The sequence below is a fragment of the Clarias gariepinus genome, chromosome 23, assembly GCF_024256425.1.
Source record: "Clarias gariepinus isolate MV-2021 ecotype Netherlands chromosome 23, CGAR_prim_01v2, whole genome shotgun sequence".
Classification (NCBI taxonomy): Eukaryota; Metazoa; Chordata; class Actinopteri; order Siluriformes; family Clariidae; genus Clarias; species Clarias gariepinus.
Window position 1 is genome coordinate 15,981,432 of NC_071122.1, and position 25,418 is coordinate 16,006,849.

Here is a 25,418-nt window from a genome sequence, read left to right on the forward strand (position 1 = left end):
GCATTTGATGAATAAAGGGGCAGAGCATCATTCCGCTGCACTCTGTAAACACCACATCTATGACTACAATTTGTTTGTGAATAACATACACTTACACAACATCCACTGTTTGTGAATAACATATTTCAGAGCCTGCCTATGCTGCAAAACATGGACTACAGAATGTCTGACTATTATTGAAGTACAATTGACTAGTTTAAGATTTTTTTTTTTACGCAGGGCACTGACTGTATTAAAGACACAGTTCGCCACTGGCTTTAAAGAAACCCTATTGAGAGTGAATCGTGCCTTCTCTAGACTCCTTCATACCCTGGACCAATAGATGACAAACATATTGCATTACTTTAACATAAACCCACTTTTATACTTATTGGGGATTTGTTTCAGCAAAGCTCAGCTGAACTCTTAACTTCTAGTTAATTATTACACCCCAGGTAGTATGAAACGGTGAATAAGAACCACTAAAGTTTGGCTTGCAACAACAAATGCTCAGAAAAAAAAAAAAAGCATTTTTCCCCAAAACTGTTCATTTTGTAGCCAACTGAAAATATTTTATCGCATCCCCTGGCACAAAAGGTATGCTTATTCAGGTAGCCTCTAACACTAAAGAAATTAACACGTGACATCCAAAAGAAATTTAGATAATTTTAAGCAAATTTGTATTTGTACAGAAGACAAGTGAGACCTACAACGTTTTGTCCAAACAATTCCACCCACAAGAGGAAATGAATACACAACACAAAATAAATTTTATCAATAAGAATACAAAGGTTAAAGAGAAGGTGTAACATGGCGCATCACTATCTGTCCTTGTTGCTGCGTAAATCGGTGGTCAGAGGATCATGCTGTATTGTTTGGTGCAACATGAGGGCCAACAGTCCCGCTCGGTTAGTCATCGCTGTTCTTACGTTACGTTCCTGTTCAAACAGCTCATCCAACTTGTACCACTGTAAAAAAAATATATATAATAATAAAATCAAAACCCTTAAGATGACTTGGTATATTTTTAAAAGCAATACACAGGTTCTGTAACATGTACGGAGTACAAGTTAAATGTAAATTGGTTTAACATTTGACCCACCACTCGCACACGCTCAAGGTCTACTTCTGCTCGTCTGAGTTTCTCCCAGCAGTAGTGTCTGTTGCATTTGCGCTTCGACATTCTGCAGTACTCTCCTGTTGGCTCAAAGACATTACGCACTAGAGGACATCCACACACTTCATCTACTGGCACCTGAGAGAGAAAGGGAGAGAGAGAGAGAGAGAGAGAGAGAGAAAACGACAAATAATGCAAGGCTACTCATAAGGAACACTATGGTAAAAACCCAAAATGTAACCACTGATACATACATTGTAAACATCCCAACTCAAGCTTTGCAGTGATAATGCAGCTGGCTCTGTAGCAAGAGTTTGAAGAGTTTCACAGTTTGAATACTCTGATAACTACTTATCTTTCAGGTGGACACAACATTAATTTTTTTTTTTTATAAATAAATAAAGTTTCTAATGAATATTTGGGTAAGAGGGAAATGCGGAGAGACAGATGAAAGGCTGTGTTCACTAGACAGAAACCAGATTTCGTAGGCTACTGCAAATTAGTAGTATATTTTCTTTGTTAGTAAATTATTCATTAATTGATTAAATTTTCTATACTGCAAACTAAAGAGATTAAGGTTTTCTGTGTTAGTGTTTTATAGTGACATCCAACCATATATTATTGCTTTTTTCTTGTTAATTTTGGCTCAATGCTTTACTTGTGTAAGCCTTTAATTAATTTTTTTCTTACTGCCAAAGCTGAATCTAAATCAGCATTATGTTAGCCAACAATGTTACATCATTATCTTCCTTTGTGTTAGGACATAATTAGCCATCTTATCATTACATACATGGATAAGGACAAACATTTAGCAGACAATTATCTGTTCTATTTTATTCCAGCTCCTTTTTCCCCCCTTAAAGTGCTTCACTGGCTTTTGTTTTGTACAAAATACAGACAGAATTATTTATCATCATCATCATCATCTTTGCAGAAAGTCCACTTTTGTTAGAAGTGCTGTTTGGTGGTGCAGAATTTTCATTTATAAACAAAATGATGTGGTGCAACACATACACACACACACACACACACACACACACACACACACACACACACACACACACACACACACACAATTATCCAGCTATGGGACTAGGTTTTCACCTTAGGGTCTCTGGAATGTTCTGGACACAACACCTGAAGCCTCTTGCAGTACGTTTTACTCTGAGGGTTATACACATCACAAAAGAGTCTTGTCGCCCTGGTAACACAACAGAGATATTATTTGTAAACGCAATTGACAAAACATTTAAAGGTATTTCCTAAAAATCAGTTTTTAATGCTTAAATCCTTCTTACCCCTCTATTCGTGTAGGGAAAATTGAGCCAAACGACGTCTGGCTTTCATACTGTACGTAAATAAAATAAACAACAAAAAGTTGTATACTCAAGATATCTAGAGAACCAACAAAAGACTGAGGTAAACGAATATCAGAGTAAAATTAAAGGCTCTATATATTTACCTTAGCGTAACACCTCTCCATGTGTCTCATTGCCACTTTAGGGTTGATGGGGTGACTGCAAGATATGCAAAAGATTTGAAGATCCATGTCTTCACTCTCAGTTTCATTTACCTACAAAGAGACACAGAATACATGTTTGTTTGTGGTCTAAAGACAGCAATCAGAAGTCATCCACCTGGATCCATCTGGGCATAAAATATCAATATTAATATCAATAAAAATAATAATAAGCACTAGACTGTCTCATATCTGCTGATAACTAACCTCATACCATTTTAGACAAGTACTCTCAGTTTATATTCGTGCAATTTATATTCCTGTTTTTTTTTATATAAGTCTAAGTTAATTTCCAGCGTATATTTCATTTTATTTCTTATTACAATTGCATTTTTCAGTGCAAACTGAAAGTGTAATTTATTTATTATAAAAAAAGAATATTTTATAGAACCAGAAATTATGAAATCACCACAATTTTACCCACACTTTACTAGTTCCCAGTGAAATTTTAAAATACTACTGTTATACCCTCTTAGTGGCGCATCTGTAATAAGCTTGCTCCATCATCCAGAAGTCGCAAGTTTGAATCCTAGATGATGCTGTCACCTCTCAAAGCCAGGGACCTGGAGAGAGCTGACTGGCTGAGAGGTAGGCACTCTAGCGCTCTCACATCAATTCCAATTCTAAGCCAAATAATGGGCGGGTGTGAACTCATGCAAGTGGAAGGAACAGATAGCACAGTCTTCCGAGTGTGGCGCAGGCGTGAGCGAACAGTTTGAAAACATGCGGTTGGCTGGCTCGGAGGAAACTGTGAACTGCTGGATTAGAAGGTGCTGGATATTTGTGTTTACCTTGTATAAAGAAGACTACAGGGGCCAGAGCCTTTTCTTATAAAGCCTTATAGTTATGAAATAGCTTTCCAATTAGTATTCTGGACACTAGGAATGGGGGAAAACTGCTTCAGTTATTACTCACGATTCATGCATCACCACGCTGACTCCAAAATATATATTTTGACAAATTAGCATTCGGATTGTGTATTAAGATTTGTGTAACCATGTGTAATAAGTGGGTTTGTGATAGAGTTTGAAAAACGAGGCAGATCGGAAGCTTTTAATGCTGGCCATAAAATTGTGTTTTTGTTGTTCCACTCGGAACCTGCTGCACTTGGTACAGGATGATTTATATCTAAGGCCGATCGCCCATTCATCAGTCAAAGCCAATTAAACTGAAAACGGGCAATTCTGGCTCCTGGCTGATCAACTGGTTAATCACTATTAAAAACATAAAAATATCAAATATTTATGTAATGAATCACCACAGAAAAGAATCGCGATTCATAAATGAATTGATTTCCCGCCGCTCATCTCTAGTTACCAACTTCAATGAAAGGGATTTTTGTAATATGGTTTGCACCTTTGACCATTTAACAGTTATAGAAGGGATTTCTTTTTGATAAATCCCTTTTATAACTGCCCTACATGTTATCACCCAAAAGGGGATGAGTTCCTGTACTCTGCCTTGCTCATTAAGGAAACATTGATGAAGCTATAAATTTGGAACGCAAGTTTATTCCTGGAATTTTATTTAATTAATTAATATTAGAGCTGTGGGACAACATCCACTGTTAAAAGCTCTACATAAATAAAATTAAATTATAGAATATTAGCATCATCACTAACACTTTCTTAAACAAACAAATGGCCTCTGGGCCAGTGAATTCCTACATCTTCATCTTGCTGAACAACGTGCTGCTTGGCTTTAGCAATGATTCCTTCCAGCTCATGAAAGCGTCGCTCCATTTCAGTGAGACGCATGCGAGCAGCCTGCTGTTCCTTACGAATTCGCTCCAGTTGTTTCCTGCCCATCTCCTCAGCGATGCACGGACTCTGTTGCCACTGCTGTATACGCTGTGGAAGGATCTCGTAAATCCGGCTGCCGGATTAAAAAGCACAGAAACAAGCTTATATGATGAAGGGATTCATTTTTTAAGTCAAATTTAAACATTCAAAAATTTAAAAAGCGAGACAAGACCCACTTGGCTGCGAGCTTCATGCCACATTCTTCTGAACAGTATTTTGAGTTGGGACGTGCCATTTCAGTACAGGTAGGGCCCAAGCACTGGTGCAAGCCTCCAGTGTAATGAACATCACTTCTGTCACTGTGCCTCACACGGTCTTTATGCTTCTGTTTCTGCTTATGCCTACGAGCCTCCTTCTGCAAAGAGACAACACCAAACCAATGCACTATATATCATGACACAAAAAAAAAAAATTACCACATGCATGCTCTGTCACAACACTTGGTTTTTGTACCTTTTTGTCAAATTTCTTCTCTCGATGCTTAACATGTTTGACTTTTATAGCTTTCTTGCACTGGCCAGAGCTGTAAACTGGACTTTCCTTCTCCTCCCTGCTCCATGGCTACACAAGAGTGACAAAAGCAGCAAGTTAAAATGTTACATAATACATGACACTTTTCTAAAATATAAATAAACAAATAGATAGACAGATAAATAAATAATGCTTTAATCAATAACTAAGAGTAATTTGAAGAATTTTGCAATTACATTACCATGTTCTGGTCCTTGTATCGTGAGTACAGCTCAACCTCACTATCATTATAGTCATCTGAATATCGTCTGTCTCTGTGCATCCTATTTTCGGTTCTTTCGTGCAAGGAAAACTCCTCATCTCTGACACGCAGCATTTTCTTAAAAAGAACACATTTAAAGACACAGCATTTAAAACCTACAAAGTACAAATATGAAAAGTGATGTAAAGCACCACTTCATGAAACACCTTTTCTGCTTTGTCTTTAGTCATCAGGATTACATTAACTATAGCTGAGTAACAAATAAGAAAAATCTTGAACATTAGTGTCTTCCACATGGGCTTGCTACTGTACGTCAACACAACCAAGCAATTATCTTCCCACCTTGCACCATCCCAGCATGCAAGTATGTATGCTGATCGTACCCACTGTCCCTCATTTTGGATCCTGATGACAAGAGAAAAAAATCCTAGCTGCCCTAACATTAAAAGAGTGCAAATTCAAATCCAGTTGATTCCACAGTCTGTGTCTAAGAGTCAAGTAAGAATATTTGGCCGTAACCTTGCCAGTTACACAAGGTGCGTCACATCTTCCCTCATCATTAATGACCAACTTTAAATAGAAATGTATACAATTACCCTTGCACGAACTACACACTGTCGCTGTCGACATTTTTGCCGGATTTTGTTTGGGCCCCCAAATTTTTTCATGTCCTTGCAGAAGTCACACTGCGCACAGTCTTCAGTACGTCTGCAGGGTTCACACTCGCCACACATGCGTGCAGAACGTTTCACCTGTAACAAATTTTTATAAATGCACATATGAGTATTTAACAGGTATTTTAAACTATGCCTTTCTACAGCAGAAAAACCTTATTATCGGACAGATCACAAAAATAATGATGTGTGCATGTGCGTGTGGGGCCACGTCCAGGGGTAAAAGCTGTAAACACTTACTTTAGATCCACGGCGTTTATCCAGTTTGAAGTCTGGAGTACTTGATCGTTTTTCAGTTCTCTCTGGTTCCATTTCTTTCTCACGTGATTTTTTTATCCGGTATTTCACTTCAAGGGAGGGATCCATTTCTGTTAGAAAGAGAAACACTAATTATGAATGTAGTTCTATTTACCATGGGTAATCCAATGGATAGCCAAGAAGCATTCTAGACTGGAAGAATGCTTTTTTGTGCATGATGATGCAACATTAGCAGATGGCTCCCGAGGTTGTATATGCATATGAAGTGCTAAGATTTAAGGATAGAATGGCTGTTTGACAGAACATGATCCATTAAGTACATTTAAAAGTTTTGGAAGGGCCTGGCATTCCAGCACAAAAAAGAAAGGGAACAATTAATCACAATTTCAGTTTTTCCAGATATTTTAAAAAGTAGCAATCATTCAAAAATTTTCTCTGTTGTGATCTTTCTGAATAAACAGATGATGATGGGCTACTTACCCTGACACTGCCGGCAATACCACTCTCTAATCCCCTTGGCCATCTTCTCAGTCACATTTATGCAATGTCCATGGAACCATTCGTTACAGTTATCACAGCCACTGTAGAGAAAAAAAACTGATTAAACTACAGCAAAAGCCAAAAATACACATGTACAAAGAGTGTAAATTCGTTTAAGATATACTGCATATAGATCTTACATCATGAAACAGTTGATGTCTGGTTTCCTACAGATGCAGTACAGTGGTGCCTTCTCATCTTCTGCACTGCTGTTGTCCATTGCTGGCACTTGGTCCATATCTGACATTTCACTATCCTTATGGTTGAAATACATAATACAAGCAAACAGGTTTATTTTGGATGCTTTCACACATTAGTTTAAATATTATAAACAAAATGTATACTATTTACACTCTAGACATAATTGAATAAAATGAAGAAAAAAAAAGAAGCATTGGCTAAGGATTTTGTCTGGATGAAAAAAATGCATAAAGCTCTTTCTTTCACTAGACTTAAAAACTTTAAATGTCTTTTATCATTTATTTACGAACAGATTTTTGGATGTAAAACAAGTGAGATGTAACTGACATTACAATAGCAGAATCATCTAACCAGCCTTGAGGACTCCTGGTAAGAAGAGTGTGTAAAGAATATTTTATTTGATTCTGAGCCTTAATCTTTATAAGCTGTATAATAGGCAGTTTATTTTCAGCCCTTCTAATTATTATCACTGGTGGTTTTTCATTCATTTCTCTTCTATACCACTTATTTTGTAAGCAGAAACTATCCAGGAGACCTTGTAGAGGTACACCCTGGACGGGGTGACAGTCCATCCCAGGGCACACACACCCACAAGCTATGGCTAATTTGGGAACTCCAATTAGAACTGTTAATCTGCATGTCTTTGGACTGTGGGAGAACACCGGGGTACACTAATGAAACCCACGTACGGGAAGAACATTCAAACTCTGCATATACAGACTCTTATAAGTGAGAGGAGACAGTGCCCACCACTAAACCACATGCCACCTAGTGGTGATTATATAAGCTAAAATATCTGAGCTACATTAGAGGTTCATACATAAATACTACAGTGTACATGAATATTACTCCCTGTTCAGGGAATATAAATTAAGGGAACAACCAGCAACAAAATTCCTCAATTCGGAAGACGTCACCAACGCAGTCAGTGTTACCCTAGTGACCCTAGTAAACATCTCTGATACCTGTTGCAGCTCTCGTGTAAATATTAGTCCTCTGAAATCTTTTGAGACAAAATCTTATACCGTTACAAAAAATGCACTACTGAAATGGATATAAAATGTAAATAAATATAATAATTATTATTAATAATAATTATTTTTACTACATGGACAGTGTTATACATAAAATTTCTTATACACTATTCTGAAAACTATTTATGTATTTAGCTATGCCTATGTTATATTAATGATTTTAGTAATTTCCATGGCCATGTAGACTTACAAATGGCTATTATGTAACATTAATAATATAGAGCCTTTGATGATGATGATGATGATGATGAATGGTATCATCGCGCGAGCTCCTTGTTTTGCCGCTCCATCGAGGCGCAATGACAGATGGGTAATTTTGCTTATCAGTTTGCGGAGTTGTTATAAAGCATTGTTCAGTATTGTTTTCTGTGGTTTGGGATTTTCTTTTTATCTTTCTAAATAGCCTGTGCAGTCTGTGTCGCAGGAGGCTGGACCTACCCTACGCAATCCTGCTGATAAATAAATGAACAAGTCAGGTCTCCTAGTTATGAGCACAGGTCACAATGACTCATTATAACACAAGTCAATGACACAAAACTACAGACTGACTCACATAAATGTTATACATGTTTTTTTAGAACTTGTCTTGTTAGTTATATTAGCACACTTACCATAGTCGCTAATCAGCTGCGGATGTACGCAGGGCGGCTTCTTCGATTAAAACACTCTTGAGAGCACTTCTAGCCTTATTCAGGTTGTAAACTTATAACTTGTTGAGTTATCCTTAATACCGAAGAACAGGAGCAGAAGTTAAACGAAAACACGACCACACCGGCAAAACAATGCTAACGCTATTGCTGCTGAGGCCACTTCTTCTTCGTCGTCGTCGTCGTCTTCTTCTTTGAATTGATGAACAATTACAAAGTCATGCAGCGTTACCGCCACCTACAGGTCTATTATTAAAAGCACAATTCTTTACAAACATTTCTGAAATCATCCTTGTCTTAGCAGCATTCAAAAAGAACATTCTATAAAAAAGTGGCTCAGCCTTTGTCAATACTAAATGAAAGAACTTATAATAAATACTTTTTAAGTTGGTATACAATATTTTTTATTGATTTATGCCTTTAGGTCATTGGTGGCTTAGTGGTGGGTTTTGCCATGTTTTGGTACACGTTGTGTGTGGATCAGGTAATCTTTGGTTTCTTTCACAGTGACACCTATTTAAGCAATAGTTGAGGTCATGCTGCTGTAGTTAATATGAGCATAGATGAGAAGATATCACTGATATTCGATACATTTTAATAAGACAAACTCATGTCTGATATTGCTTTATACAACAGTTCCCTGCTAAACACCTCTCTTTCCACACCAGCTGGAAATAGCATTAGGCTGACAACTGGCAGTTAGCGACCAACAGTTAGTGTAATTAATACAAGGAAGTAGTTTTAAATTCTTACCAGTAATGTGTAGCCAAACTTGAGTAGAATAAAACATGAGGTGGTGGACAGTCCTGTAAAGCTTTTCTTATCTCCACCTATTTTAATTTACAATAACCTTACTATACTGGGGATGAAACCGCAAAATGCATAAAATGGTAAAAACTAGTGTGCTGTGTAAGGTGTAGAATCCATACACCAAGTAGTGCCCTTGTTCGGGGGTTAGCGATTATAAGAACACCTAAGAAGCAAAGCAATTTATATAAGTAAACTTCACAGTGCTGTTATACACCATATCAGCACTTGTGAAATGCCTCCTGTCCAAACAAATTACTTGCTTGGAATTAACTGTTATAAAAACTGTATAAAACAATATTCTTTATTTGCATAATTATACATGTCATCAATAGATCTCTTCCAAAAATTTACTTCATATTAAGAATGCCAACTTGAGTAACATTTTGTTTACATACAATAACTGTGTTGGACATTTTTAAAAGTTAAAATCTTTAATAACATAGTATTTGTAACTATGCAAATGGTAACTGTCCTAGTAACTATTTACAATAGTATATAGAATAACATCACAGTAAATTTATTTTTTATATTAAATATGAACAGAATATGCAATTTTCCTCTGGAATTAATAAAGTTCTTTGAATCTTGAATAATAATACTTACAGTAAAGCTCTCCACTAAAATGTAGGTAACATTATAATAATGTATTAATTGCAGTAGCATAATAATAAGATTATTATTATTATTGTTGTTGTTGTTGTTGTTGTTGTTGTTAGTCTTTTGGTTTTTCCCATTGAGGGGTTGGACCATCTGATTTGTACACAACTTGCCGAGCTTGTGACCGGCATTACATCCAGTGGCTGGGGTTTGGGCATTGGGTGATAAACAGAAATCTTAAAAATTTGATGCACACAGAACACAGAATAATGTAATGTATATTTTCAAACTGTCTACCTCATTCCCCTTGATTTTAAAGATGCTTTAATAGCATTTAATCCATGTGAAATTAATCAATGAGTCATTTTATCATATTTGTGGGATGTTTCAGGGATCCATTATATCCTTCCTCCTTTCTTCACTATATTATTTTAAAAATGTTTTCGAACATCAGTAAATAATTTAAATTAACTTATTATTTTTCTAGAGCAGCAAATAGTATGTGTGTAAATATGTACAGTATATGATGGCATGTTGGATTAGTGGTTAGAACCTCCAGAGTCCAGGTTTGATTCCTGCCTTGGGGTCTGTGTGCTGTTTGTATGTTTTCCTTGTGCTTGGTGGGTTTTCTCCTACAGTCCAAAGTTATACAGATTAGTTTAATTTGCAATGTGTAATTTTTATGTATGTATGTATGTATGTTTGTGCAACCTTACAAAAAAGTACTTTAAGTTTTAAGTCTAACTTTCTGTTTAATGAAGACCAAACCCCGTATATGACGTCACACTGCCAACACTGCAGTTCAATATTTCGAAAAATATTGCAGTTTAATATTTGAAGAAAAAAAAGAGTATCCGCCAGTAAAAAAAAAGAAGGAAGATATAACGTTTGCATACAGAATTTGAATGAATTAATGAAATCTAAGGTTTTTCGTACTAGGTCTGTAATCATCATACTGTACCTATAATGCGGTACGGAGACGATAACTTGTGCGCATGCGCAGCGGAAATCGCAGCGGAAGAGGACGAGAGCGACGCTTCAAAAGAAACACTGCCGGTACAGCTTCTTATAGAGATATAAGAATATGTCTTTTAAATAATAATAATAAATTAATGCATAAATAACTTACCGACTCGAAATATTCTGCTCTAAAAATGTCCTCCCTAGACAGATTAAATTAATTTATATAAGATTAAAAGGTTTAAAAAGTCTCTGTATGCTAGGTATCAGGTATTTTTAGCTAGGTAGCTAATTCCATAGCCACAGGAGAGAGAGAGAGAGAGAGAGAGAGAGAGAGAGAGAGAACCTGCTGCTGCTGCTAATGTTAACCAGGAAAGTAAACACCACTGTGTACACTGGACAAGATGTCTGTATATCAACATTCTATATCTACTTTCATTTTCATCTGTAGAACAGATATAGATTATACATATGGATTGTCATTCTTCACTCTTGATTAGTCACAGCTTGATTAGTTAAAAACATTTGTTTTTAAAAAAAAAATGTTACTCTCTTGTTTCCTCAGTACATATTGTGTTAATATGAATCAGGGGAATCCGATCGAATATGAACGACATGGAGGCGACTGACTCACCCGTTATCACATCTTTACTTCAGACTGATAAAAACAATATGCAGTCTGAAGATACTCTAGACTGTATTACAGATGTGGAAAATCATGTGACTCTCCCAAGAATAGACGGATGTGATGAGACAGAATTGATCGACACGCAGTCAGAAGGTGGCTTAGACCCAAATAATGTTCCAGTGGGTCTTCAGAAAGAAGAAGCTGTTCTGCGTGATGTATCAGACACTGGTAAATGTTTGGAGGACAATGGCCAGGAGGACTCGGGTGAATTCGTTGTGGCCGTGTTAGCTCGGGGAAAGCTGGAAGAGCCGGGCGTGTGCACGAATAGAATTCCGTCCCCTCTCTCAGAATCTCACTTAGAGGCTTCTTCTCACTCGGACGAGGATGTGACTGCGGAGAGCTGGAGACGGCACCGAAAACACGTGTTTGTCCTGAGTGAGGCTGGGAAGCCCATCTACTCACGATACGGCAGCGAGGAAGCCCTGTCCTCCACCATGGGTGTCATGATGGCGCTGGTGTCCTTCATTCAAAGCGGGGACAATGTCATTCGTTCTGTCTACTCAGGTATTAACCTTCTACTAGGAATGAAATTAATCGATGCAACAATAATAAATCGATTATGAAAATGCACCAGTTGCTGAATTTGCAGATTTCTATTTTGCCGATTTTAATTTTGTCTTTTTAGAACTATAAGTGATGACAAATGCAAACTTTTTTGCATAAAAAAATTAAGTTTTTCAGTATTTTCGTAAAAAAACATTACTATTAAATAGCTTTTGCATATTCTACAAAAACTAAAAAGTTAAATGGCCTTCTCTCAAAGAAAGCTTAAAACAAAAATCCCTCCAAAACATTTATTGATAATAGTTGTGTTTTTATTTAAATTATTAAGTTGTTGTGTTAATTTAAAAAGTATATATAATTTTTTTAAATTTATTTATTATTTTATTAATTTATTTATGGATTGTTGACAGAATCGTTTCAAATAGCTACTCACACACTATTGGAGGGTGGGAGGGAGCACATCCTGTTATAATCAGTTATAAGTTGATTATAATAATAATCAATTATAACTCGTTCTAATGGTCCATCACTGCTACGTCAAGCTGAAAACGGCAGATTCTGGTCATTGGCCAATCGATTGGTGCATTTTTACTTGATTCTGTATACACATACATAAAAAGTCAGCCCAAAAAAATTCATACGCATTTCTGGAAAAGAAAAACTTGTATAAAAATTTAAATGTCTAATGTATGTTAGTATTTATGTTATATGTTGATATATGATAATATTATGACAAAAATATAATAATATTGAAATGATCTATACATATTATAAAACTGTGAACTTGGCGTGTCTGTACAGTAAAGATATTTGTGAAAAAATTGTTTGTGAGGACGTAGGATGAATAATAGAGCACATCAAGGTGGTTTTGTCTGTCTTTTTGTCTGTATGTTTGTGCATGACTTAAAAACTACTAAACGAATTTGAATGGGGTTTTTGCAAAACGGCTTAGTTTTATTGCAGTCGGCCTATGAGAAGGAAATAAATTCTATATTTTTTTACTAGAATGGAATGCAATTTAAGTGGAAAAGGCCCTTATATGATAAAAAAAAAAATCAACCTTAAAAAATCATTACTGTAGTTCTTTTAAAAATTTAACAGATGTCGCTGTACATTTTTAAAATATGCGCTTATGAGTGCAATTGAAATGTACTTAATAAATGCAATCTCACACCTTTATACTGCCCACTTCACGATAATGCAAAAAAAATAGTTTGTTCCAATATTCAACAGATACTGTAGTTTTTAAATTTTTTAAAAACGTACTTATGGGTGTGCAATTTAATAATAAAAATTTATTTTTCGGGCACATCTAGTTATATAAGTATATATATATATATATATATATATAGTGTGTGTATGTGTGTGGTACAGATAGTTTAATGGACTAGTAAATTGCATGTAACTCTGTTCCTTAAAGTCCTTTATATCATCATCATCTTTTGCAAAGATCATAGGCCTTCCCCAGATTCTGAACCAACTTGGTCACGTAGCAAACACAGGATACTAAATAAAACATCATCATATGTACACCATTAATGTAAATGATGCTGCAGTTTCAGAAGTGTTTTTTTTTTGTTGCTGTTTTTAAATGTTCTGTCTGAAACTCTTCTATTACAGATGAGCACACAGTGGTCTTCATGCAGCAGGGCCCTCTTGTGCTCGTCTCTGTCTCTAGCACCCATCAGTCTGAACAGCAGCTACGCAATGAACTGCTTTATGTCTATAACCAGATTGTGAGCATGCTTACCCAAGCCAGCATTACCCGCATCTTTGAGCACAAGAAGAACTACGACTTGCGCCGCTTGCTAGCTGGCTCAGAGAAGATCCTAGACGGTTTACTAAACCTGGTCGACTTTGATCCAAGTTTCTTGCTCTCCGCTGTGCACTGTCTACCCATTTCCTCCTCATTCAGGGACTCGCTTAGCCAGATACTTCAGAAGGCAATCACTCCCAACCTAGTCTTCTCTATTCTCATTGCCAAGAACAAGCTGCTCACCATTGCACAGGAGAAGATGGTGATTGAGGATGCCAAGCTGGACCCTGCTGACCTTCACCTGCTCCTCAACCTTATTGGAGCCTCCTCTGCGTTCCAGGCTGGTGAAATCTGGACCCCAATCTGCCTCCCCAGCTTTAACCCTGACTGTTACTTTTATGCCTACATATCCTACCTGGACCCACCTGAGTGCACCGTGTGCCTGCTGCTGCTTTCCACAGACAATGAGGCTTTTTACGCAGTGGCAGAGTGCAAGAAAAAGATTGAGGAAGCCATGCAGGCCCAAAATGCTCTATCATCAATTGCCAAAGCTCAGTCCTACAGCGTCAGTCAGGTGGGAGTGTCTGATCTCCGGCACTTTATGTACAAGCCTTTTGACGTTCCAGACAACCACCATCAGCTGATACAGTTCACCAGGTAGGTTTCAGTCTCTTTTGAAGAGGCATTTAAGTCAGCACAAGGTCTGGTTTACTTCTGACCTAAAAAAAAAAAAAGCTTGGAAAGAAAGTTGCAATTTGTATTTAAATAAGCAAATACTTAAGAGCCATTAATTGTAATTAATTAACTGCAGTAATGTATGCATCATGAAACAAAACAACTAAGGAGTTTGTTGTTAAAAATAGTTTTAATAGTTAAAAATCCTTAAACAAGCCATGCTGCATTAAAAAACAAAAAAACAAAACATGTTAACATAAAACTAGAGCTACACCAAATGATTACTTTATTTATCAACTGATCTATTTTTTTTTTATTTGTATAGCAATTATTACTATTTTTATCAGCTTGCCAGTAAATACTATGGGTGCTCTTAGAGCTGCATGATTCTTTCTAAAATGTGAATCAATTTTTCTCCATGGGAATTGAGATCACGATTCTCTTGCATTATTCTAGTTTTTTCAACAAAAATTTTTTGCAACCAAGTACAAGAAAACAAACAACAACACAAAAAACAGGATATTCAGTTATAATAAAGTGCTGGAGTAACAAAAATAGGGTCTTTTCTTTATTTTAGACCCCTCAAGGTGAATAAAGCTTTAAGCTGTTAAAGATAAGAGAACGTTAAGTATAATAAATAAAAATAACTAAATAGATCCTGATACTGTTTTTTGCTCCAATTGGCACAGAACCTTATACAGGCATGTTACAATGTTCCCCCCTGTGCTGAAAACCCTTTCTGATGGGGAACTTGTAGCAGTGACACAGAGGTATTTTCTTGCATCATACGGAGCCCCCAGGGGTCATGTGGAAAAAAATATATATAAATAAAAAACCTGATCAGTAATTACTAAACCATGCGTGCTGATTGATAAACCTTAGCCCCACCCCCGTGAAAACGGTTTCTATAGATTCTAAAATTGACATTGTTAGCATTCTTTAATCCCTGTAATGAAAGAGATAGATAATTTTCTTATTATAACATGCTTTTTTATTTCCCTCTTACTGCTACAAATCCATCAAGTACTGACTGACTCCGATTGATTAGGTCTGCCTGCTTGTTACACGTCAAGCAGGCCCATGAGGAAGAGAACAGAAGTGATCGAGATTTACGATTGATTGGTGAAATAATAAAGATTATTCAGATTTTTATGATTCTAATAATAATGTATGCGAGTATGACAAATAACGTGTGAAAGCAGCATGATCTGAATGCATGGAAATACACGGAAGTGAATTGCCGTCATTTAGACATGAGATTGCATTTATGTATGGATCGAGATCATGATTTTTTTTTCCTGATTAATTGTGCAGCCTTGGGTGCTCTGATTGATCGGCCATCGATCAAAATAGGCCAATAATTACTTAATATTTACTGATCGGTTGTCTCTCAGCTAGCCTATCACATAAGCATAAACAATATATTAATGTGATAATGCTAAGTACTTGGCTGACAGCCACATCAACCTGCCGTCTCAAGTCTGGGAATATAACCAAGTCTTTTTAAAAGATGTCAAATTAGCAATATGCAAAGTTTTATTTTGTTTTTCTCCCCCCAATGCAAAACCTTGTCAAGACACTTCTGCCAAAAGCTTTTATGCCACAAAACTAATCTGCCGGTTAAAACACTGCAACATGAATAATTTGAGTATGAAAAGTTATCCTCAAAGGCACTCAATTACATATAACAGAAGCTTGAGCCTTACTCTGTAGAGAGTAAAAAGACTAGAAACCATTATTACAAAAACAATAAAACGATCCAAATTCGTGGTCGATGGCAGGTAAGCAGTCGGTAACGGGGAATCTCCAAATGCGTTTAATCCAAAACGAAAGGCGAAGTCATGGTCAAGCGAGGTCGATACTTGGCAGACTGAGACGAGAGAGAACGCTGGTATATTGAGGCTGATAAGGCACACAATAAACTGGCGACTTGGTGTTGTCAGCATGTGGCTTAAATGAGCATGAGAGGTAATCACTGATAGAATCCAGGTGTGTAGAGAGCGGAAGGTGAGGTGGTGAGTTGGAAGGAGTGGTTGGGAGAAAGGAACGGGGGTGCTCTGGTGATCATGGCGAGGCTGTGGCTTGACGTGGCGTGACAGAAAAAGCCTCAGTTTGCTATGGAGCATTAATTAAGCACAAATGGATTTATTTTCCCTGATGGTACAGTCAAATTCCGGGGCTTAAATTGTGAACAAGTGTTTCTGGGAGCACAAGGAACGATTTTCACATATGAACTGGCTACAACATTGTGTGCTGTAATCCAAGATGAATATGACTAATGACTTTTTTTGATCAGTGCGTATGTGTGCGTGGGCCTCACTTGGAATGGTTTTCCAACAATCCTGAAAGGAGTCCCATTAGATGTCGAGTATTTGTTGGCTGCTTTTCCTTCACTCTTCAGTCCAACTCATCCCAAACCATCTCAACTGTGATTAGATTTGATTTAGATTGTAGGCCAGGTCATTTGGTGCAGCACTCCATCACTCTCCTTTTTGGACAAATATCTCTTACATAACATAGAGGTGTGTTTGAGGTCATTGTACTTTGTAAAACAAATTATGGTCGCACTAAAACAAACCAGATGGGATGGGAGGGCATGTCACAGCAAAATGCTGTGGTAGCCCTGCTGGTTAAGTGTGTCCTCAGTTTTGAGTAAGTCACCAACACCAACAGTGTCAGCAGCAAAGCAACCATCACACCATCACACCTCTTCACAGTGCTTCACAGTGGGACCCACACATTCAGGAACTGCTGTTCACCCTCTCTTCGTCTGACAAAGACATGGCAGTTAGAACAAAAAAACAGTCAAATCCAAGTCCGAATCAAATTTGGACTGATTAGAACAAATTTTCACTCATTTAATGTTCAATCCTTGTGTTTCTTGTCCGAGGCAAGATTGTTGTTCCGAAGTAATGTATTTTTTGCTGCAATTTGACATGATTTCCCTCAGGGGGATGGCACTATTTTACATAACTATGGAATGTGGATTAGATAAGCAAGGTATTCTCTTGCTTATCTGTGAATTTCAGGCTTCTGCCACCTCTTCCTGGTTATCTTTCTTTTAGGTAAATAGTGGATACATACTTTATAAAATACACATTTTAATGTAATGCTACATAAATGTAAGATAAAACTATGTTTGTAAGTGCTTTAGATAGCCGTAGAAACCATAAAGTTATGGTATACTGTTATTACTGTAGAGAGCTCTGAAAAACATCTCAAATAGTTATTTACCTGTTTTATTCTCTAAAGGCCTGGGTGGATAACTGAGGCTGCTGTCAGGCTGCTCCAATTCAGCTGGACTCATTGCCCACCTTCAGTCATGATGGGCTATGATTGATTACATGGTCCACCAAAGTTGCACATATTGCAAATATTGACTCACATTCCTCTTCCTCCTTCTCTCAACTTTTCACAGATATGTGCACAGTTCCATGTATAAAATAGAGAAAAATGGATTGCAAAAAAAGAAAAGAAAAAACGTCTTTGGTGACCTGCCTCACGAAACTAATATTATGGCCAATTTATTGAGCAAAAAGGACAGACACAAACAATTAGATAAAGCAAATGTATTATACAAAACAACAACCGGATGCATTTTTTTCCTTCTTGGGGGCACTATATCTCTTGCTGTTTGGCTTTTAAGGGGACTTTTACTGAAAAGTCACCCACAAAAGCAATTCATTCCAGATTCCAATATTGTTTTTTAAATAGGTCTATTTCTGGGGGAGAATAATAAAATACTTAACAGAAGACAACCCCAAGAATTTTGGTGCACAAGGTTTAATAGATGTATTTGGGGTTCAAAAATCAGTATAGGGTAAAAATTATATGTACAGGGTCCAAAATATACATTCCACTTATTATGCTTCTACTCTATGTATAGTCAGGACATTCACCATTAAAGAGGTCCTATTATTATGCTATTTAAAAAAAAAATTTCTTGCAGTGTGTCATGTAGCTGTATGTGAACATAAACTATCTGCACTATCTGTGACGCTGACAGTGCACGATAAATGGAGTTTTTGTCTATATAAAAAAAAATCGGCTCACATTCGCCTATATGAGTCGTTAGCAAATGTATTTTTACTCTGTTACAGATTCACGTCATTCCGTAACATATTTGCATAATGTCCGCCCACGTTCTACGTCAGGAACAACTTGCCCGCCATCTTACAATTAACGTTACCACACTCTTGTTAATGTGAGCGAGCATTCATGCCAGGTTTGCTTAAACACTTTGTAATATATAAAAACAAAAAAAACCTGAGCAAACGAAATCCTTTTTAACTGTTTATTCTCCACCATTCACCAAAACTGAACTTAAAACTCGCGAAGTGGCAAGGCGCATGCGTGCTTCGCGTGTGCGGAGGCATTTTTTCCCTCGGGGTTTGCCGTAGAGTCTTGTTTTTTGACCTTGCATACATGTAAACCTGTTTTAAGAGACTCATTAAGCAATATTAGCAACCTTAAAATTGCATAATTGGACCTCTTTAAGGCACTTTATTATTTTTGTTTTGCCAAATAGTGCATTTGTAATAATATATTGTTTCGTGTCTTCCTGCACCACGTGCTCTTAAGATTATATTTTCCAGAAATTCCTAAAATATATTTTTTTTTTGTATCTTTGAACAGCTTTGGAATGTGTCCTGTTCCACTTCATTGCAAATTTTAACATAAACCATACAAAAATTTAAAGCACATCACTTATAAATTTGAATCTTTCTGTGGTTTGTGATCATGCTGTCTTCTTTTTACCAAATTTGGAACGAAGGTTTAACAAGCATTTCACTGCATATCAAACTGTGTATGACTGTGTATGTGACAAATAAAATTTGAATTTAAATTTGAATTTTAACTTGGCTGGATTATTATGCCCTTTACTATATAAATAAAGACAGATAAACAATGGTTGCTACTTGTTTTTCTATCAAATTGGATCACATTTCTGTCTGCTTGTGGCCCTTAGCCCAGAGATGGAGGCTCCTTATGACAGTCAAGAGGAGAAGATGAGGCTGCTGGACCTTTACAGAGATATGCATGGCCGCATACACAACACTTCTCGCCCTCTTAAGCTCATTTACCATGTGGCGGCACGAGAGACCCTGCTGGCCTGGGTATGATGAATTTATTTTCTTTAACAGCAGCTCCAACAGCTATGGTTGAATTATAATCAGTTTGGGGTGGGGGTTGCTTGTCCTGCTTGCTATATTAGATCTCTTCAAAATACCTGATAGCTGGCCATACAGTATATACAGTCCATTCCAAAAGTATTTTAATGGTAAGACTAATTATTTTGTTGTAGGTTAAAGACATTTGTTTTTTGTGATCTAAAGATGAATATGAGAATTTCAGCTTTCATTTCCTGACACTTAGATTTAGAAGTGCTACAATTTAACATGGCAACTCTGGTGGTAGTCCTCCTAATTTTTAGGTATGCAAAGGTATTTCAAGTGATAGTCTTTAAATGAAAAAAAATATATATATAATAAAATTTTATCATCAATAATAAAATTACATATCTCTTGCTTGCAATAACTACATCAAACAACTGATGTCACAAAACTTTTGCATTCTTAATTTGTGATGCTTTTTCATTTAGTTGTTGTTTGTTCTGGCATATATGTACACACAAACACACCTGTCTGTCCATATGATATTTAAAAAAATTTAAACAAACAGAAAAAACCCACATGATTCATTAGAATACGCTACTTTTTTCCGTTGCTTCATGATTCAGTTCAGATGCTTGTGTGGCCGTTATGGCCGTGTTTGACAGTAGACAGGAGTCGAGGCACTTTGACTAGGCTGCAGATACTCAGGCCAAGCTTCAAAGCACTGTGTTCTGGTAACTTTCTTTTACAGTGAGTGTTTTTTTTTTTCAATACAGTAAAACCTTGGAAAGCGAGCATATTCTGTTCCGGAAACATGCTTGTAATCCAAAGCACTTGTATATCAAAGCAAATGTTTCTATAAGAAATAATGGAAACTCAGACGTTCTTTCCACAACCCAAACATATTCATATAAGATTATGACAGGTGTGAGGAAGACAAGATAGAGAGAAGGAGTAGGGTTATTGTGTAGGATGATGTTTACACACAACAAAATCAATGCTATTTGTTGGCTAAACTGAAATCTTTTTCTTTTTGTGCGACTTTAAAAAAGTAACCTCTCTAATAACACTTGCTTTTGCCTCCTTTTGAGAATTTCACATTGTGAAATGTACACTGCATTGTCGTTAAACAGATTAATTTCCAGCACTGCTACAGCCTTTTAAACCTTTTTCTTCCCTCGCTCGTTTAAGTAAAAATTTTTATTTTATTTTTTTGCTCATCTTGCAAAACACTTGGAAACTAAGTTACTCGCAATGCAAGGTTTTACTGTATCTCTTTTATGGGATCGGACAAGACAGGTTAGCCTTATATATCAGTCAGTTATATGAATGCTTAGCATACATTACTTTCAATTTATACCTAGATTTTATTGGAAAATATTAAGTGATTTCCTGGTGTATGTGTTTTTTTTTCAGGTTACAAACAAATTTGAGCTATATACTTGCTTTAGCCCTCTCGTAACAAAGTCCTGCGCCATCAATGCTATTACAAAACTGCTGCGGTGGTTGAAGAAGGAGGAGGACCGTCTCTTTATACGATATCCCCCGAAGTACTCAGCGACACCCAATACAAGCAAAAGCTAAGAGTGTGGTGCCAAGTGGAAATTTACTAACAACAGAACCCCTGTGTCTGATACTCAGCACTCTGTTTCAGATGGATATGGAACATGCTGCATATTAAATTCTGTCCAATACCTCAGCGGCACCAGAGAAGTCTTCAGTTTAATATTTTTGTTATTAATAGTAATGTCTGGAATATTACAGTTCTAACCTGACATGTCTTTGGATATTAGAACGAAGTAGGTGCTTGATTTCTTGATTTTTTTTTTTTGTACAAAAAAATATCATGCATAGATAAATTCAGACATTAAGGTCCATGTCATCCTATTTCTAATTCTGATGTCGAATTGTTAGAACAGGGGCCGTCTTCATTATCTGAAGCAAAAAAAAGTGACATTGTGTAATTTCAAGATTTTTATTTTATTTGAGCTGTTTGACAGTTGGCTAGTTTAAGATAAACAAGTAATATTAAAAAAGGCAGCCAGAATATTTCACAGAATAATTTTGCATTAAAAAAATACTACTACATTACAATGACATCCAGTGATGTTTATCAAAGATTATATTAGGTATAGTACGACCTTGACCGAAAGTTTTGAGAATGATACAAATATGTTGGTTTGACTAAGGACGGATGGTAGCGCTCACTTTCATACACCTCAAGAATGGCAGCAAAGAAGTCACTTTTCTCCAGGAAACACATCAGGGACAGACTGATATTCTGCACAAGGTACCAGGATTAGACTGCTGAGGACTGAGGCTCTCTCATTAATTGTCTTTCTGATTGTTTGGTGGATCCAGAAAAAAAGCTTGACCGGAGAAAGCCTGTGTCATGCCAGCAGTAAAGCATACTAAGACCATTGAATGTGTAGGGTCGCTTCTCAGCCAAGGGAGCGGGCTCACTCAAACTTTTGCCCAAGAACACAGCCATAAACCAAGAATGGTACAAAAACATCCTCTGAGAGCAACTTCTCCCAACCATTCAAGAAGAGCTTGGTGACAAACAATTTTTTTTCCGGCATGAGGAAGCACCTTGCAAAAGTGATAACTAAGTGGCTCAAGGAACAAAACATTGTTATTTTGGGTCCATGAGCAGAAAACTCACCAGACGTTTATCCCATTGAGAACTTTCGATTTAATTCCCTTACTCACTCACTCACTCACTCATCTTTTATAACGCTTTATCCGGTATTCAGCGTCGCGGGGACCTGGAGCCTATCCCAGGAGGCTTAGGGCACGAGGCTGGGTACACCGTGGACAGGATGCTAATCCAACGCAGGGCTCACACACACACACATACACTACAGGCAGGGAATTTGTAACGCCAATTAGCCTAACCTGCATAACTTTGGACTGTGGGAGGAAACCCACCAAGCACGGGGAGGACATGCAAACTTCATGCACACAGAGATGGGAATCGAGCCTGGCTGGGGATTTGAACCCAGACCCTGGAGGTGCAAGGCGACAGTGCTAACCACTACACCACTAAGGAAAAACTCCCTGAGATGCCATAGGAAGGAACCTTGAGCAGAACCAGACTCAACAGGGAACCCAACCTCATTTGGGTGATAACGCATAGCATGAATTATATAACGAGATCATGTGTGTTGGGCTGCTGGAAGTTTAGTATAACAGAAGTTGTCCAAGTTATCATGGAGTCCAGTTCAGCACTGGTATGAGTCAGCAGGTGCAAAGGACAGAGGAGGGTCTGGATCACTGGGAGCTCAAGAGCAGCATGTGTAGACCTAAACAGTCATGAAGCAGAATCCAGCTGGAGTTGGTCCTTCTCTGGATGCCTCAACATCCTCGCAGAATTGGCCCCTGCCTACTGAAGCTAGCACAATGTCCAGATGCCTCGGGAAGGGTAGAGAAAGAAATAACAGGTGGAAAAGAATTAGCGTAGATGCCATTCAGGTCAGTCCTCACAAAGTGGATAGACCAACAAAAACCCACAAATTCTGACAACCTCAAAGAATTGATTATGCAACAATGGGCTGCCATCAGTCAGCATGTGTCCCAGAAGTTGATTGACAGCATGCTGGGGCGAATTACAGAAAAGGAGGGTCAGCACGGCAAATTCTGACTTGTTGCAGAAACTCAATGTAATTTGCAAAAAAAAAGACGCTTATGAAATGCTTGTAATTATCCTTCAGAATACCATAGTAATCTGAGAAAAAGATCTAAAAACACAAACGCAGCAGACTTATTGTCATTCTCAAATCTTTTGGTCACAGCTGTACTACTACTGTAAATGCATTTTGACAGCCAGTTACATAAATAGAAAGATGTGAGACATGTCAGACATTAAACAACTGATTTCTAAAATGAATAGATTGTATATGGTTTTGTGTGTGTTTAACTGTTTACTGTAGGATGACTTAAAATCCACCATCCACAATTCAAGTTTTTCAAGACTTAAATAATAATAATAATAATAATAGTAATATGCTTCCTTTGTTGGTGTTAAACTGGAAATTGTGGGACTGTTTTTCAGGATAATGATTGTGTTTGTCACGATACTATAATATGAAAAATCCAGATCAGGGAAAATGAACCCGATACCGCACAAGTGGTGACCAACTAGCGCCAAAAAGATTTTTGTAGTGTGAGCAGATCAAAATCTCAATTCCATAGTTGATGTAGCTTATGCCCACAGGTAAAAGCATTACTTAAAAGTTATTTATTTAGTGCAAGCTTTTTATTCAGTCTTTGGTCAAATGGCAATTAAAGTGAGCTTGATATGATATGAAGTTTACATGCTAACTACTCTTATTCAATTTTTTTGTTCCTGACATTAAAGAAAGAAATCTAAATAGATTGGTCAACAAAATACTATTAAAGATTATAGATAAAATTCAAACGAGAGATGCACCAATTGCAGCTTTCTTGGCCAATTCTGATTTTCCTGTATTTTTTAGATTTTCTTTCTAAAAACTTTAAATGACAACACAAACACTTTTTTGTATTTTCTTCCCCCATGGAACTTTTAATTGTATGTTAGTAATTAAACATTAACTGTTGAATAAGTTGTACTTTTTTTTTTAAACTACACAAAGTTACAGGATCTTCCCTCGCTCAAACAAAGCTCAAAATTGGACAGAGCCTTTTTTTTTTTTTTTTCAAAAAAATCAAACGGAAAATCAAACCATCATGTGCTTCCTTGAATAGGAGGAGACACTGGACAACTGCACCATTTCAAACAGGCTGTCACACGCAGTTAGAGAGTGGGCAGAAAGCGCAAGTCACATCAGTGGATTGGGTAAAGTGAGAATGTACGTAAGTGTACTACCTCTTTAGAGCATGGCTTATCTGTTCCCTAGATTTCTTGTTACAGATGAGTAGTGGGATTTGAACTTGTGATTCCCGGATGACAGGCACAGAATAGGTTATAACTCATACTGTTTGGCCGGTCACCAGTCACGGCTTAAATGGAAATTTTAATTTAAACCATTGGGAGATTTTAAGAAATTTAAAAATACATTTTGGACAAATTATAGCTTTTTTTTTTTTCATTAATTTGTCCATACTTACTGCACATGTGCATTAATAATAATCAGTTAGTTTCTTTCCTTAGATCCAAATAAAATACCTGAAAACACATACCAGATTAAATATACGAATTTTTATGAACACTGTTCGGGTAATATTGGTTGAAGTTATTTAAAAGTTATTTTATTTTAAAGGTACTGATTTAAAAAGTACCAGTGGAAGCATGCCACATCTGATTGTTAATTGACTCATGCACATCTGGATTTTTTTCTTTTATGAAATTGCTTAAATGTGTTTATCAAATCAGATTACTTTATACATGAAAATGCACACTTCAAAATATATTTGCCTAATAAATTATAATGTACTGTTACAAGAAGGCATCTCATCTCATATGGCTTTTTTGTGGTTTTATTTACTAAAATGTTTAGTCGTACAATACCTAGACTTTTCTGCTGTGTGTTGCTGTTAAAATGTAACGGTGTCGCATTTTTTATTTTCATCTCATATTACTGGCTTGGAAAAACACTGTCTCACTGAAAAGCTTTTTGTCCACAGATGATGCGTTTTCAAAAGACACAAAGAACACAAAGTCAGTGATTTGTACATGTTTACAAGTTACCTGAGTGTTAAAAATTATAATATTTGCCCCCCCCTTTTCACTTTTACATTTAAAGAAAAATGTGTGATTTGCTTAAAAACTGTGTAGTAATGACATTATGTAACACAATTGACATACTTTTTGTTCAGGTTCAAGGAAC

General features: G+C 36.8%; 2 protein-coding genes across 2 annotated transcripts; one reads left to right on the plus strand and one right to left on the minus strand.

The window, feature by feature from the left end:
- Positions 1 to 632: 632 nt before the first annotated feature.
- Positions 633 to 8,680, minus strand: cxxc1b (CXXC finger protein 1b). Its single transcript, XM_053483594.1, has 14 exons — positions 8,469 to 8,680; positions 6,763 to 6,878; positions 6,563 to 6,663; positions 6,065 to 6,192; positions 5,747 to 5,902; positions 5,130 to 5,267; positions 4,871 to 4,978; positions 4,594 to 4,772; positions 4,283 to 4,490; positions 2,559 to 2,669; positions 2,395 to 2,444; positions 2,201 to 2,297; positions 1,082 to 1,234; positions 633 to 947 (listed from the first exon to the last, which is right to left on the minus strand). Exons 1-14 carry the CDS (start codon positions 8,469 to 8,471, stop codon positions 801 to 803), a joined length of 1,695 nt encoding a protein of 564 aa, XP_053339569.1. The 5' UTR covers positions 8,472 to 8,680; the 3' UTR covers positions 633 to 800.
- Positions 8,681 to 10,848: 2,168 nt separating this feature from the next.
- Positions 10,849 to 23,497, plus strand: mon1bb (MON1 secretory trafficking family member Bb). The gene is made up of 5 exons (XM_053483764.1): positions 10,849 to 10,967; positions 11,437 to 12,063; positions 13,684 to 14,476; positions 19,464 to 19,611; positions 21,025 to 23,497. The coding sequence occupies exons 2-5, from the start codon at positions 11,478 to 11,480 to the stop codon at positions 21,190 to 21,192; spliced, it is 1,695 nt and encodes a 564-aa protein (XP_053339739.1). The 5' UTR covers positions 10,849 to 10,967; positions 11,437 to 11,477; the 3' UTR covers positions 21,193 to 23,497.
- The last annotated feature ends 1,921 nt before the right edge of the window (positions 23,498 to 25,418 follow it).